The sequence below is a fragment of the Zootoca vivipara genome, chromosome 15 (genome assembly GCF_963506605.1).
Source record: "Zootoca vivipara chromosome 15, rZooViv1.1, whole genome shotgun sequence".
Lineage (NCBI taxonomy): Eukaryota > Metazoa > Chordata > Lepidosauria > Squamata > Lacertidae > Zootoca > Zootoca vivipara.
The window spans coordinates 21,175,544-21,191,283 of NC_083290.1; the positions used below are offsets into that span (position 1 = coordinate 21,175,544).

Below are 15,740 nucleotides of genomic sequence, written 5' to 3' on the forward strand. Positions count from 1 at the left end.
TTTGCATTCTCTCCCACTATATGCATTTGGATGGTTTTCTGTGCATTTCCCCTTCAACGTATTCCCCCTCAAATCAGCATTTTGCCCCTTCAAAACAGCACATTTTTTTCACCAAAACTGCAAGGGGGGGAGGATAGAGAGAACAACTACTAGACAATCCAATAACTGCTTTTAAGACTAAAAAAATGCCAGTTCGCTTTAAAATGAAAAACAAACCGGGATTGGGGGCGGGGGGGGGGTTCTCTGTTCCTGCAGCTAATATTAGTTGATAGGTTATCCTTTAGGAAACAGTCCTCTGTGTATTGGGCTCCACCTATCTTATTTTTCTAAGGAAGCGAAACAGGCATCTAAGCAAGTGCCTATCACCACATCCAGTAGGAGCAAATTCCATGGCTGAATTACGTATTTGGAACTTCCTCTCTACAACAGGGTGGCAGGAGGGGGGACTACGATCAAGGAAGATCAGAAAGTACTGGGTGAATCATAGGCTCACACACAAAACATTGCCAGTCAAACCCGACTGGAGCCAGCATCTCCGGCTGAGCTACTGGGTGGGGGGTGCACTCAGCCGGTTAGAAACTGTGTGACAGAATGCTGCAATTAGATGCTCAGTCATCTAAGAAACTTCTGAGGAAGCTGCCCTGATTCTGCATGCCCCTTTCCCTCCCTGTCACTACAAAACATCCAGCAGGTTATCAAATTGCCGAAGGGGTGGGGTATATCCATGCCACATCATGACCACCTCTGGCAACAGCCATCATCCATAATCAACATCTTTTTGCAAGTCCATGATCAATGACCTTTCCTTCTCCTCGGTTTGCTTCTCTGTATCGGTGAAGAAGCAGCATCTGGGTGGAGGGTTCATTTAGGTTTTCAGAGCAACAATTCCTGCTTTTTAAACGAGATTTTCCAAATGGAATGACTTGGGCCCGTCTAGATCGAGCAACCTGCCTCAAGGTCATACAGACCAGCAGAGAGGGCCCAAAAATGGGAAATGGAGCAGATATACAGGGCAACTGGAAATGGTTCAGGCACCACCCCATTCAGATGAACCCAACTCCCCACAAGAAAAAAGGCTAAAAGAGAAATACCTTCTTTCCGGCAGTAAAAAAAAAAGATACGCAGAGGCAAGTAGAAGAAATTAGGGTTTCAAAGATGCTTTGAGGTTTTCCCAGTGCACAATGACCATATAACACCGATCTTAAAGGATCTACATCGGCTCCCAGTATGTTTCCAAGCACAATTCAAAGTGTTGGGGTTGACCTTCAAAGTCCTAAACAGTTTTGGCCCTGCATACCTGAAGGAGCATCTCCACCACCATTGTTCAGCCCGGACACTGAGATCGAGCACCGAGGACCTTCTGGCAATTCCATCACTGCGAGAAATGAGGTTTCAAGGAACCAGGCAGAGGACCTTCTCGGTAGTGGTGCCCACCCTGTGGAACGCCCTCCCATCAGATGTCAAGGAAATAAACAACTATTTGACTTTTAGAAGACATCTGAAGGCAGCCCTGTTTAGGGAAGTTTTTAATGTATGATGTGTTATTAAAGTTTGATGTTTTATCATGTTTTTAATATTCTGTTGAGAGCCACCCAGAGTAGCTGAGGCAACCCAGTCAGATGGGTGGCATACAAATAAAATAATAACAACAACAAGGCCCCTCGGTGTGCTATGACTGCGGGGCCCTCAAGGATCCCCAACAAGAAATAAATATGGGGAAAGCAAAGTAAGCCTGCACACTAGATATTGTCAGGTTAAACCAATTAAACCTTCTGCCACTTCAGAACAGCCCGACTGTCTCACTACGAAGTAACTAGATAGTGTTTGTTTGCCCTGCTGTGGCCTGGAGAATGGTGAACATGAAACCGGCTTCTGTTTATAACAGCTCAGAACCTTGGCTTTGAAAAATAATAATGCAGTCCTAAATCTAGTAACTAGGACACTCACTGTTCTCTGAAAGCAGAGATAGGAAGAGGACAATGGCCCCATTCAGTCCTGAGAGTTGCCAGTCAACATGAATAACATATTGGGGCCTACGAAGCAAGATGGCTCCCACAAAGCGCAGACCCAAACCCACATTTTAAGGGCCTGTTCATCCAACGCCAGCCTCCTTAAGTTTCAAAGCAAACATTACCATTAAGAAAAAGACCTGCCACATCCACAAACTTACCAGTCACCGCCCATTTTAGCCTCACAGCAACCCTATGCGGGAGGGAAGCACATGAGTTTGGCATAGTGGAGACCACTGGGTGACCTGCAACCAGCCATGATCTCTCGGCCTAACCTACCTCACAATGTTGTTCTGAGGATGAAATAGAGAGTGGGGAGAACACTGTATACCACCTTGAACTCCTTGGAGAACAAGTGGGATAGCAATGGCAGAAGACAAAGATGGAAGGCAGAGAGGGGCTCCATTCACATGGCAGTTTGTTCCATTTTCACAGTGCTATTTCTTAAATTTTATCTGAGCTTTCACACAACTACAATTAAATGTAGCACAAGCTCAGCACTCATTTCCGTATTTCTTGCCAGTAGATTTTTCCTGGAAGCAAATAACATGGAAGGGAGCACTCAACTTGCACTACATTCCACTATAGTTCCGGAAGTGGCTGTTACATCATGTGAAAGCTCAAATATAATGCAGAACTTAGCAGCTAGGGAAAAGTCGTGAAAATGGAATAAACTGCCCCGTGAATGGAGCCAGAGTGTGATGAACCTAAGGTCACTCAGGGTCCGTCCACACTTCCACTTGCCCCATCACTTTCCTGCGGGAAAACCAGCTGTTTCCCACTGAATTGGAGCAAACGTCCATTGGTTTTTTCTGTGGATTGATGCTTGTGCCGATTCAGTGCTAAACAGCGGGTTTCCCCAGGGAAAGCGGTGGGACAAACGAAAGACCACTTGGACCCATGCCGAGAAAGCAAGGGGCAAGCAGAAAACCTCTCGGGCCCATGCTTTCTAAGCACAGGACAAGCAGAAGTTGGGATGAGTCCTCAGAGAGAGCATCATGGCCAAGAGAAGAATTGAACCTGGGTCTCCCTGGCCCCAGGCCAACATTCTAACCACCCTGGACTTCTGCTGAAAGCATCCACGTGTCCACTGCCAGCAATGCAATTGACAAGTAGTCTTACCAAGAACCCTGGGCGATTACTCTTCTTCCCATCCCCCCCCCCACCTTCTATTGGAGCCTGGAAAGTAATCACGAGGAATCAGATTAATCTTTGCCTGCCCAGCGGGACTGGAAGATTACAGCTCTCGCTCTCCTCCCAAGAGCCAGAAGTCAATAGGACCTCACAGTGGGGAGGCAGGGCAGGGAAAGTTCCTCCTAGACTCAACCAAGATTTAAAAAGGATAAGGCAGGAAAGCAATGGAGTTTTCCCCAGCCAGGCACCACCTAGTCCAATGCTCCATGCCTTTTGCTGTGCTTCTAATGTATAGCGGGGTCGGGAACTTCAAGTGTGTAGGTCAAACACAACCCACTAGGAGGCCTCTCTCTCTGACTCTCAGGACTGAGCATTGCTTTGTCTCCTTTCTGGGTGTTTTTGCCTGACTGGAATATGTCCTTCACCTCTGCTTCTTACTTGCCTGGATGTAGGGCAGAGAGGGATGGGCGACTTTGAAGAAACTAGCCCACTGAACAGAGGTACAATTTACTTTCATTGCTCCACCCACTTTTGACTCTGGCTCCACCCACCTCTGACATGTGGCCCCCCAAAAGGTAGACTAGGTGGGAATGTGGCCCTCAGGTCAAAAATGTTCCCTCCCCTGATGCATAGAAATGTATTTCACATGTAACCCACCTTGGGATCAAAGATGAAGAGCAGGGAAGAACTACAATAAGAGATGTGGTAATATTAATAGTAGTAGCAGTAACAGAGGGAAATTATTATGGTTATTATCCACAGCAAGCGGAAGAGAAAGTTCAGTGCTGGATTAATGTTTGCTACTGTGTTCTCACAGTCAGTTGCAAGATACAGATATATGGAGTGCAAGTTAACACCTTCTGCAACCTACAGGAGGAATGGGAAAACTGTTGCCCTCCAACTCCCAGCAGCCCCAGCAAGCAAAGCCAGCAGCTAGGGAAGATGGGAGCTGTAGTCCAACAGCTTCTGGGAGGGCACCAAGTTCCCTGCCCCTGACTGATGGAATTGTGACCACTGGCCAGATAGACATTCAACCATTTCCCCCACAATGCAAGATCAAGGTTGCTGCCCAATGCACCCAAACACAAGAGTAAAGTACTCAGTGGTACATCCCATTTGGGCCAGGAGACTCAACGCCACAGGCGACTGAAAGCAGCCTTGTAGGTCCATTGCTGCCTGTGGCGAGCACCCTCATTCCTACTGCCATGCTGTCATCTGACAGGCTTTTGATACACCACAAAAGGACCAAGGAGATCAGTGTGCACACAAAGGCCAGCACAGCCTCTATTGTAGCAATGCAACCCTTGGGGAGAGGGAAGTACAACTATTCCCGTCTCCAGATTCAAGTCACCCAATGTCATAAAGCCAGTGTTGTAAGCCAGTCACTGCCTCTCGGCCTAAACTACCTCACAGGGTTGTTGTGGGGATTAAATGAGAAGAGTGAGAAGCATGCACACCACCCTGAGCTCCTTGGAGAAAAAAGTGGGCTATAATTGCAATAAAAAAGTGCACTTTTGCACATCCATTCCTTCCCAGCCTGCCTTCCAAGAGCACAGGTCTGTTGAGTGTACTGGTTAAAGCTTATTTAAGATGTCACACTTATTATCCTGTCTTTTGTCCATGATGGGAACTCTTATGGGCCATGCCTTTGGTTCCAAGCAGTCTCCCATCCAGACACTGACCAGACGCAAGCCTGCTTAGCTTCAGCAAGGTGGCTGCTTCCTGTGCCTTTGACTCAAGGATACTGTTGCAAGTGTCTTTGTGTGGAAGGAAGGATATACAGTGGTACCTCGGTTTACAAACACAATTGGTTCCGGACGTCTGTACTTAACCTGAAGCGAACTTTCCCATTGAAAGTAATGGAAAATGGATTAATCCATTCCAGACAGGTCCGCAGAGTACTTAAACTGAAAATACTCAAACCGAGGCGTACTTAAACTGAGGTATGACTGTAAATGCAATGAACAAATTATAAGTACCAAATCGGCCTGAATATAAGCCACACTTTTTCCTCCAAATTCTGACCGTGATAAGTTAAAATGCAGCTTATATTCGCAAACTTACAAAAATTGGCTTGGAGCGGGCTGGTTTCGACTGGGCCGGCTCCCAAGATGGAGGCACGGCGAGGGGGTCCCTGAGAAGAAGCCAGAAGGCGGCAAGGAGGAGGAATGAAGGGAAGAGCACAGACGAGCAAGGCAGAGAGTGAGAAGGTCTGCTAGGAGGAGGAACAGGTGATACAGCTTGGACTGGCACTAGCCCAAGGTGCTGCCTAGCTTTAGCCCGCCGAGGGTCCCGCCAGCCGCCGCCTCTCTCCACCGATCCTGGGGGGGCACCTCTGAAAGTGCTGCTGCCCATCACCACCACCACCGGAGTGAAGGCACTGCCTCCTTGGCCCCCCGGCCCCCACTCCTCCTCGGGTATTGTCTCCCCCCCCCCATTTACTGGTAATTTTAAAGGTGTGGCTTATATTCGGGTGCAGCTTATATTTGGGCCAATGCGGTAGTAACTGAAGTGAGATAAACTGCACACCCAGGAAGAAGTTGCTGAGGACCACAAAAAATGTGGCTCTTAAGTGTCTGGAGAAATTCCCCCCTTTAGACCCCCATCTGCTGTGCATCCATTTGAATGAAGTGTTGCCTTGAGCTGTCCAAACTAGCAAGCCAGGAATGCAGGCATTTATCGATCAAAGTGTCACCTTAAGATTCCATTCAGTATTCATGGCTTATTTGCAAAAAGAGAAAAGTCAGCAGCTTCAGCAACAACATCCATGCAAGCAAGAACTACAAATCCCAGTGGTCTTTCTTTTTTCCTTTTTTTGAAGGAACACATTTCTATTTTGTGTGTGTGTGTGACTTCATTCACATAGCACATAACATTTGCCTCTTTCAACACATATGAAGCAGTGCAGCTGGTCCCCAGGCCAGTCCAGAAGGGGAGAGGATGCACCTGGTTCCATGCAACCAATCCATGCAGGTGGGAGAGAGGGATTTCCTCAACCAGGCCTTCACTCCTTAAGGAGAAATCTGCTGCCCCTCTCCACCTCTGCCACTGAAGAAGCTGCCTCACCAAGGCCCATTGTAGCAGCAGCCCTGCACTCACTCCTGGACTGAAGGACGCTAGAGGAGACCGTCTCTCTTTTTATTTTTAAATAATTTTTATTAAATTTTACAATTTTATATGCATCACATGGAGGAGACCGTCTCTTAATCTGGTTTGCACCTGTGTGTATACTGATGCTCGAAATGTCCTTCCACAAAGTCGACCACAGCTCATTCTTTGCCGGCAACCCATTCATTTGTCAGAGCTGCAAAAAACAGTAACAACCACCAAACTCCAGAACTCCTCACACTTCACCTTCCTGACCCTCTCGCTCTACACTTAGCAAGTGTACACAGGCGCACACGTCCACCCCGGGGGTGCATGGTAGATTTTGCACATGACAGTTGGCCTGCTGGATGCTGCAGATTCCACCCACAGCTACCATATCTGCCTCCCAAGGGCACACCCTCCTGCACAACACTTCTGGCACATGCTCGCAAGCAACGCCACGGCTCGTGCGGCACGCAGGCTTCGCTACGATCGTGTAGTACTCTCAACCCACACCCACACACCGATTGGAATACGCAGCCATCATTCTTCACCCTGTGCGTACACTTGTAGAGCACTCACTTTTGCGCTACACACACCGCTCAAGGCAGACACGCTTGTCATATTATTCAGCGCCCACCTCTTCTCCTTCCTTTATGCTCAGACAAGTTCCAATTTCCCTTTTCTAAACCTGGTCTATTCATCTCACTGCATCACAGCTGAGCTTGCACTTACGGGGAGGAGGGGAGAATCCTCTTTTTTTTTTTCAACAATCATGGAGTGCCCCCCCTTCCTTAAAGCACCCCTCTTGGCCCAGAAAGAAGACAGTAGGCCCCACTATCTCCCCACCCCCCTTCACTAATCTTCACTGTGCTCCTTCCTCCTTTTATGCTTCCATCCCACAGTGGAACAGTAGGCAGGACACAAAATTCTGGTCTGTTTGGGGGGGGGAGATGTAGAGGGTAGATAAAGGGGAAGAATCCCCAACACGCATGCACCCCAAAAGCAGCAAAGTGAAAATTCAGCGCAGTACTGTGTCCCTCTCCCTTTCAAGCTGCTGGTGTGGCATAAAATAATGAACACAGGTGTGGAATGACAGGTAGGTTAATGGGAGAAAGAGCTGCTCTTCTGATGATTTTCAAGATTTTATTCTGCTGCAGGGTTTAATTCTAAATCTTCACATACCACAATCAACATACATGGTGTTGACAGTGCAATCATTTTATTCACTGCTTCATTCATTGGATTTATATCCCATCTTTTCCTCCAAGGAGCTCTAGGTGACATGCAAAATTATCCCCCTCCTCATTTAACCCTCCACAACAACCCTGTGGGGTAGATTAGGCTGAGTGGCAGAGAACACACAGGTCCTGGGCCCCAAGGAACAAACCACTGAGAGCAGCCTTGCTCAATGTGATGACCGCCAGATGTCTTGGACCACAACTCCCATCATGCCTGACCATTGGTCATACTGGCTGGGTCTGATTAGAGTTGGAGTCCACCATCTGGAAGGCAGCCCTGGGAACACACAGGAAGCTGCCAGATCATTGGTCCACCAAGCTCAGTATTGTCTACACTGACTGGCAGCGACTCTCCAGGATTCCAGACTTGAGTCTTTCATATTCTACACCTGAAGATGCCAGAGATTGAACCTTCTCCTTGCAAGGCATGCACTCGAGCTTCCCAAAATCAGGATATAGGAAGCTGCTTCAGACTGAATCAGGCCATTACTCCACCCAACTCAACACTGACTGGCAGCAGCTTTTCGGGGTTTCAGCAAGACTTCTTCCTAGCCCTATCTGGAGATGAACGGGATTCAGTCTGGGAACTTCACACATACTCCACCAATGAGCCATGACTTTTCTCCTAGGTTGAACCTATGGCCTCCAAGATTTTGCTAGACCCCTACTCCCATCAACCCCAGCCAACATGGCCAATGGCCAGGGATGATGGAGACCGTAGCCCAACCACACCTGGAGACCCACGGGTTCCTCATCCCTGCAGTAGGGCATTGTCGACTACAGGGAGGGAGCATCTGTGGTCCTCCATCCCTGACCATGGGCCAGGCTGGTTGGGCCTCATGGGAGTTCAACAACAGCAACATTTGGAGGGCACCAGGTTGGCAAAGGCTGCACGACTATCACTTGCTGATGGAATTGCCTGCTTTGGACAACATGGGTTGATCCACTGGAGTTGTGGGGAGAAAAGGATATTTCTGTTTACAGGTGGCTGTGCTGCACTGGCTGTGTAAATATGCCAATAAAATGATTTACAGGCCTATAAAGATTGATACCAGCCCACGCACACCTGTGATTCTGGCACGTCGCCAGTCTGAAGAGAAGGGAAGGCAGCAACATTTACACACATTTCACGGTACAGTCCCTAGGAGACAATCCCAACTAGCCACAAGAGGACAAGCTGGTTTGACTGCTTTAAAAAGCCTTTCCTACATGGTCTGATAGGTCCACCGCCAGATGGAGAGATGGTAGGATCCAGAGCATAACTTGTTAATCAGCTCTTCAACAGTAGGGCTGCAGTGCAGTGGAACAAGGTCTTTGCATGCAGAAGGTCCCCAATCCAATCCTGCAAGGGGAGGACCCCGGCTGCAGGAGAATAATCAGGAGTGGTTCCTCCTTTGCAGCTGTGACTTGAACTGCAAAGGAGGGTCTGTTGCTTTGGAGCCCTGGTTTGCATTCATGCTGCAGGGGGGGAAATAGGAGCTCTAAGCTCTCTTCCAGTTCTTCCTCTGCAGTAACCACAGCTGGAACTTCGCTGTGCATGACATCATATATGATGTCAGGGACAGGAAAGAACACAAGAGGAACTCTGCTGGATCTGGCCAGCGATCTGTCTAGTCCTGCATCTTGTTCTCACAGGGACTTGCCAGGTACCTGTGGGAAACCAGTAAGCAGGAGTACTCTCCCCTCCTGCGGTTTACAGAAACTGGTATTCAGAAATATTGCTGTCTCTGGCAGAGGAGACAAAAGCATAGCCATTACGGCTTTCAGCTGTTGATAGTCATGTCCTCTGTGCATTTGTCCAGTCCCCTTTTAAAGCCGTCCAAATTGGTGGCCATCCCTGCCTCCTGTGGGAGTTCCACGATTTAACTATGCGCTGCATAAAGTACTTCCTTTTATCCATCCTGAATCTTCCAACATTGAGCTTCATTGTGGACATCCAGGAGTGGATGGATGTCCACACCAAGGTGGGGGCAGCTTCCCAAAGAATCTTGGCGGGAAGATCTCCAATTCCTAATTACACCCCCAAGACAAAGGTTTCCCACCACTGCTGCAGACTTTTCTACACTGCCCTGGGATCCTATGGGCTGAACGGCAGTCTAAAACTGCAATACATAAGCAGATAAATAAAAGAACCCTGACTAAGATCCTAAACCTGGAGAGTTTCTGCCATGGTGATCACAGTGCCAAGCTAGGTGATCCAGCATCTCAGGAATGTGTAATTCCTGGTGTAAACAGGCCTTGCCCAACTCTGCATGGCTTATTCCTCTAGCACAGATTTCTCCCAACCTGGCACCCTTCCATATGCTGTTGGACTCCAGCGCCCATCAGCCCCCAGCAAGCATGGCTAAATGTCAGGGATGATGGGAGCAGGAGTCCAACAAGGGCACCAGGCTGGGAAATATTGCTCCAGGCCACTCTTGCCTATGCCGATTGGGCAGCAGCTCTCTAGAAGAGGCATTTCCCATAAGTTCCAGCCTGATTCTTTTAACTGGATGTATCATGGACCGAGCCCAAGACCTTCCACATGCCAAACAGCTGTGCCACCACTAAGCTATGGACCTCTCCTCCCTGATTTCAGCCACCTATGTGGATGCAAGCCACAAAGCCTCCACTGTGACTCTTGGGTCAGCCACAGTGTCTAACCTACCTCACAGGGTTGCTTTGATGATAAAAAATGGGGAGGTGGAGAGCCATGCATGCCACCTTGATCTCCTTGGAGGAAATAAATAAGCATATTGAGGTTTGCAGGCATTAATGCAGGCATCAGCATTATTTATTCGAAATAAAACACATTATGTCAGGCAAAGCAAAGTTACAGGGTGGGAAATCGGTCTCCGCCACAAATCAGCTTCCCATCCATTCCCCACCCCCCAAAAATGTGCAAGTTAAAAAACCTAGGACTTCAGGGAGAGATCCCAGCCCCTTCCCTGTTGTGCTAGTGTTCTGCTTGCAGGGAGTTCCATAATGCAATTCACCAGTACTGCTACCTGCAGTCTGAAGCACCTTGTTCCCATCTCATACTGCTGCACATGCAGACCACATCTGACAATGCAGGGGTAGCGACACTAGCCTCTGGCGGAAGATTCCCACTAAACACACTAATGCAAGGTGCTTAGCAACCAGAAAATAAATGACACCGGAGAAATGCAATTAAACTAATGGATCGTGAACATGGTTGCGGGAAATTTGTTTACAGAGCCACATATGCTAATCCTGGAAATGTACGCCTGACACCATCCCTTAAGAACAGCCAAGCTTTACTAAAAATCATTTTTAAGAACATCCTTTCCCCAAAACCAAAGGGGAGAGCTGGCCAGAGGCCCTTGACCCAAAGCAACACGAGGTTATATAAGGCAGGTGTGCACACCTGGTCACCTGGTCACCTGCAGCAAACAATGTCACTTCCAAGCAACCAAGGAGAACAGCTTCTGTGAGGAGCTGTGTGCCCTTGTTGCAGGGTGCTGACATGCCACATAAATGATATACAAGTAAGTGTGGTGGACTAGTGACTTGCAGGCTGGTTTCATAGCTGGACACCAGCTCTCAACTGAAAAATTCGTAAGGTGTGCATGTCATGCCAGCCGGCTCTGTGCCAGCCTCCAAGAGAGTGGAGAGACGAAACCCACTTTCCTTCCGCTATTTCTTACTCTGCGCTCATGGATCTCTGGGCTGCAGCATTTCCCGCTTCCAGACAGCAGCTCTCTCTGGTTAACTTATTGAAAGAAGTGTCTCAGAGTGGTCATTCCCTGCAACCCCACTCTCCCCCAGCAGCACCAGCAACATTCAGATGCCTTCCATCCCATAGGGTGCACACAGTGGCCATCTATGAGCTAAGCTTTCATACACTTGAGTTTGGGTTGACTGCCCTCCACAGAGGTCCAGGTAGGATGCCCTCCACAGAGCATTTTCATAAAATGCTCGAGGCTACTGCTACTCTAGCTTTCCCCCAGATGCTGTGCAGAACCATTTAAGTACTTAACAATCATACATAACCAAGGCTGATTCACTGGGCAAGAACAGGTTTATGCTGCAAACTTTAAGCCCCCTGAGCAAATTGTATATTCACCCACAGAATCCTTGCACTGCAATGGCAAGGGGCACATATGTATTTTTATTAATTTTATTAATTAATTTTATTAATTTATTTATACACTGCTTGTGTGCCAAAATGGCTTCAAAGCAGTTCACAGCTATAAAATCCATCATAAAATACATACTGTACATAGTTAAAACACCCAGTAGCACTTTGCTCAGAACATTTAAGAGAATACTAAATAAAATACAGAATAGCACAAGTTGAAAGCCTTGACAATTTCAACAGGTTTTTTTTTTAAAAAAAATAACAGTTTAAAAAAATAAAAGTTGAAGTTCAGTTTCGGGAGACAGTTTGCCTAAACAGGTGTGTCTTCAGGAGCCGGCAGAATGCCAATACTGATGAAGCCTCTCCTTTTCAGCTGGGAGGGCATTCCATAGCACTGGTGGCACCAATGAAAAAGCCCTGAAACCAGAGACTGCAGCACAACGCGGTGAGAATTGCCTTTTGCCAAACATCCTACCCAACCTCTCAGAAATCCAGTTTGTCATCTCTTAAGTAAAGTTAGAGTCTTCTATTGAATCGCAAGCTTATTCGTGCCTGCAAGAAAAAGAATGAGCTAACAAACTCTCTATATCTTAGTATTTACCGGTAACTACCCAGGATCTCATTTAAATACAAAGCCCAGATGGATTTCTTTCTGATGAACATCTGAAACTAGAAATCTCACTTTCAATGGTCATCTCTCTGCCCCAAGTGCCCCTAGTGACAGGTCACACACACACACACACACACACGTGTGAAAAAGGTTCACATACTTCACCACTGACCCAGGATCTCCAGCTCTCCCTAGAGTATTCAGAAAAGAGCTTAGACTTCCAGGCAAACAGATCTTACATATGAGCAAGCCTTGCAGCGTTCAGTAGGGCTTTACATCATCGGTAAGCATGTACAGGATTGCAGCCTTCACAGCACTGCTTTGTTAAGCAACTTCAGCATTAAAGGAAATAATCGTCCGCTTGCTAGATCACGGACTCATACATTACTTGGATCACGAACATGCACTGGTCAATTGCACGCCTTTCTGCAAAGTCCATCGACTTGCTCTCTGCCAAACCTTCCTCTGAAATCGTTACAGAAAAACCAGGCAACAAAAATAAATTAAGACCAAGAACGAGCCGCGGTCCAAGGTTTCAAAAACTCTGCAAAAGACTTATTCCAGTCCTGCTCTCGCTTCATCGCATCCTTGGCTGATTTTTATTTATTTTTTTAATGGTTTTTACTGTACTGTACTGATGAAACCATGTCACTTAACCATTTCTGAAACCAACCCCTCTCCGGAGAGGAAGGCGGGGAGCAGAAAACATGCTGCCTTTTTTATTTGTGAGTACTGTATTTCTTCTTTTCCTTACAATCTGAAGCGCTCCCCTACTCGCAAGGGAAACTCCTTTTGCGCGAAGGCGGCGGCGCGGCGGACGAAAAGCCGGGCATCCTTTCCCGAATCGAAAGGATACAGGTAACAAATGAGAGAGGAAAGGTGGAGGAGAGAGAGAGAGATGGGAGAAGGGAAGGTCCACATAGGAAGCGTCAGCCCGGAGAGCTTTCCCGGTGCCCAAAGAGGCCAGCCCAGAGCGCAAAGGAGAAACCGCTGCAGGGGGGTGGAAGGGGGGGGACCCGGTGCACTTCAACTCACCTTGAGCTGCTGCCAGTCCTCTGGTGCTGATCACACTTGCTATCAAAGTGGCCACATACCAAATCATAGTACTACCGCCCGCCGACCAGGAGCATCATCCTAGCTGCAAAGCGCCCTGCCCTGCCGGGGACCTTCTCATCTGCCCAGCCCAGCCCAGCCCGGGGCGAGTGCACAAGGCGCGCTGCCTCCCCCTCGTCTCCGCTTCCTTCTCATGCCCTCCGCAGCCCTCCTCCTGGCTGCCTCCCCGCCGCCCTCGCCATCCTGCCTCTCCCCGACGTGCAGCGGCACCTGCGCGGCTCGCGGAACGCACAGCCAGCAATGAGCGAGCGAGCGCCAGCCAGAGCGCACAACTCCTCTCCGGCGCGCAGCCTAGCCTGGGCCATTTGAGCCTCCTGGGCGACGCCCCCGCCGGCCGACGATTGGACGGCCGGGGAGAGAGGCGGGCTCCCATTGGCTCCGCGAGCCGACAACGCTAGGGAGGGGGAGGGAGGGAGAGAAGCCTCCCCCTCCTCCTCCCTCCTCCCAAGGTGGGTTGGAGCGTGCAATGCACAGAGCCGCAGAATCATGCGCAATGCCAGGGAGAAGGAGTTGGGTGCCTCCCCCCTTCTCTCCCTCCCCAGTCGCCCTTTCCTCCCTCCCTCCTTCCCTCTCTCCCTCCCTGCTCAAGCTGCATGGCCGGTTCCCCAAGAGGAGGGGGCTCCGTGGACTGGAGCTGGGTGAAGGGAGCAGCAAGGAGGGGGTGCAGCGCGGGGGGGCGGGGTGCTGGCGGGCTGGCTGCAGCCCCAGCTCTGCAGAGCTCCCCATTGCAGCTGGTGTGGAGGAGAAGGGAGGGAAGAGGAGGAGATGCCCCTTTCCAGAGCTCCGATGCACTTGCTCTCCACTTCGCCCGCCGCTTCCCACACTCCTGCCGATGACTCTGATCCCCGAGTGGGATGGCGGAGCTGTCAGCCTTTCACCCACTCGCCCTGCTTGCGCTCCTGCAGCTGAAACTCCTCTCTTCTCCCCCACCAACCCTCCGTTCCTGCTGGTCTCCCTCCTTCCCCTGCCACCAACGACCAAGGTTTGCTGGGGGGGGGGGCAGGGAGGAGACTGCCTATGTGTGTTGCATGCTGGAATTGGTAACCTTTTCCCCCTCCCCCATATTCTGAGTGTGGTTAATTCCCCCTCCCTCCACAATTGAGTTTTAGGGTGCTGCAGGGTTCGCCCCCTAGCAAAATGCTCGTGGTCATGATGATGGACGGGGAGGTTTGGGGAGAGGGAGTCTTAGATCTTGCAAAGTCCGGGAGGGGGGCGTGCTTCCCACTCAGGCACATTGCAGCAGCCCTACCCTCCCGGGCCCTCTCATGGGAGTCGTGCTGTCTCAGTGGCAGAGCACATCCTTTGCATGCAGACGATCCCAGGGAGCGGAGACCTTCAAGGCAGGGCTGCGGGTAGAAGTCCCGAGACCCACTCAGCAGAACGAGCAGGAGGAGGCGGGTCTGAATACATCAGGGCTGGCTTACCGCGTTTGGGAGTGACGTAATACTAGGCTTCCCCCAAAGAAGCCACTAGTAGGAGAACAGTGTGCAGGAATAGATGGGCCATTGGCCTTATCCAGGCATCCCCAAACTTCGGCCCTCCAGATGTTTTGGACTACAATTCCCATCTTCCCCGACCACTGTTCCTGTTAGCTAGGGATCATGGGAGTTGTAGACCAAAACATCTGGAGGGCCGCGGTTTGGGGATGCCTGTAATCCATCTAAAGAAATGGGCTGCAGCGTAGCACAGGAATGTCCAGGTTCAATCCCCAGCATCTCCAGGAATGTCCCCTTCCTGAAACCCTGGAGGTCCTCTGCCAGCCAGGATGGACAATGCTAAGCTGACTCAATACAAGGCAGCTTCCTGCATTTCTGTGTAAAGGCGGGGTGTTATAAAGACCATAAAGTCCGTAATATAAAATCACCTCACTTCCCCCCTGGGTCCCAGATTCAATCGGGCTGAGAAAGGTCTCCTGTCTGAAACCCGCCTCCAGAGATGCTGCCAATCAGTGTGGACAGTACAGAGCTAGATGGGAGACTGTTCTGACTCGGTAAAAGGCAGCTAGCTCCCTGTGTTCCTAACTGGAGGCAGGATGTTGATCCCAGCCCATTATCCCCACCATGCAGCCTCTTGCTCTGATATGTGAAAGGTCCAACTGAAAACACCATTAGGGTGAAGGCGGCTAAACCCACTCACATCACACCAGCCATTGAGAGTCACACCTGCACCTCTGGTTGCCTACTTTTTTTCTGCGTGTTTGGGTTATATGCTGCAGCTGGGAGGGGGAACTGTTTTCAGCCCAAGGGCCATATCCCTTCATGGGCAACCTTCTGGGGCCACATAGCAGTAGTGAGCAGGGCCAGAGGCAAAGGTAGATGGAGCAACAAGTCGTGTGTGACTCGGGCCGCTGGAAAGCTGGAGGTTGCTGCACACAAATGCACAAATATATTTCCATCCTCCAATAGACACTATCACAGTACAATGGCATTTTCAGCCAGGCAAAAGCATTTGAGGAAGTTGGAGGG

At 49.6% G+C, this 15,740-nt stretch overlaps 1 protein-coding gene across 4 annotated transcripts in view; it reads right to left on the reverse strand.

Annotated features, from left to right (window-relative positions):
* Positions 1–13,427, reverse strand: part of IGSF9B (immunoglobulin superfamily member 9B) — a 130,123-nt gene extending 116,696 nt beyond the window's left edge. For all 4 annotated transcript variants that reach the window (XR_004694000.2, XM_035139553.2, XM_035139552.2 and 1 more), the window contains exon 1: positions 13,198–13,427. Coding sequence is in view for 3 of the 4 variants with exons in the window: in XM_035139553.2 (XP_034995444.2) it covers positions 13,198–13,264 (67 nt within the window). In the remaining variant the exon portion in view is untranslated. The remainder of the gene's footprint in view (positions 1–13,197) is intronic.
* Between the last annotated feature and the right edge of the window lie 2,313 nt (positions 13,428–15,740).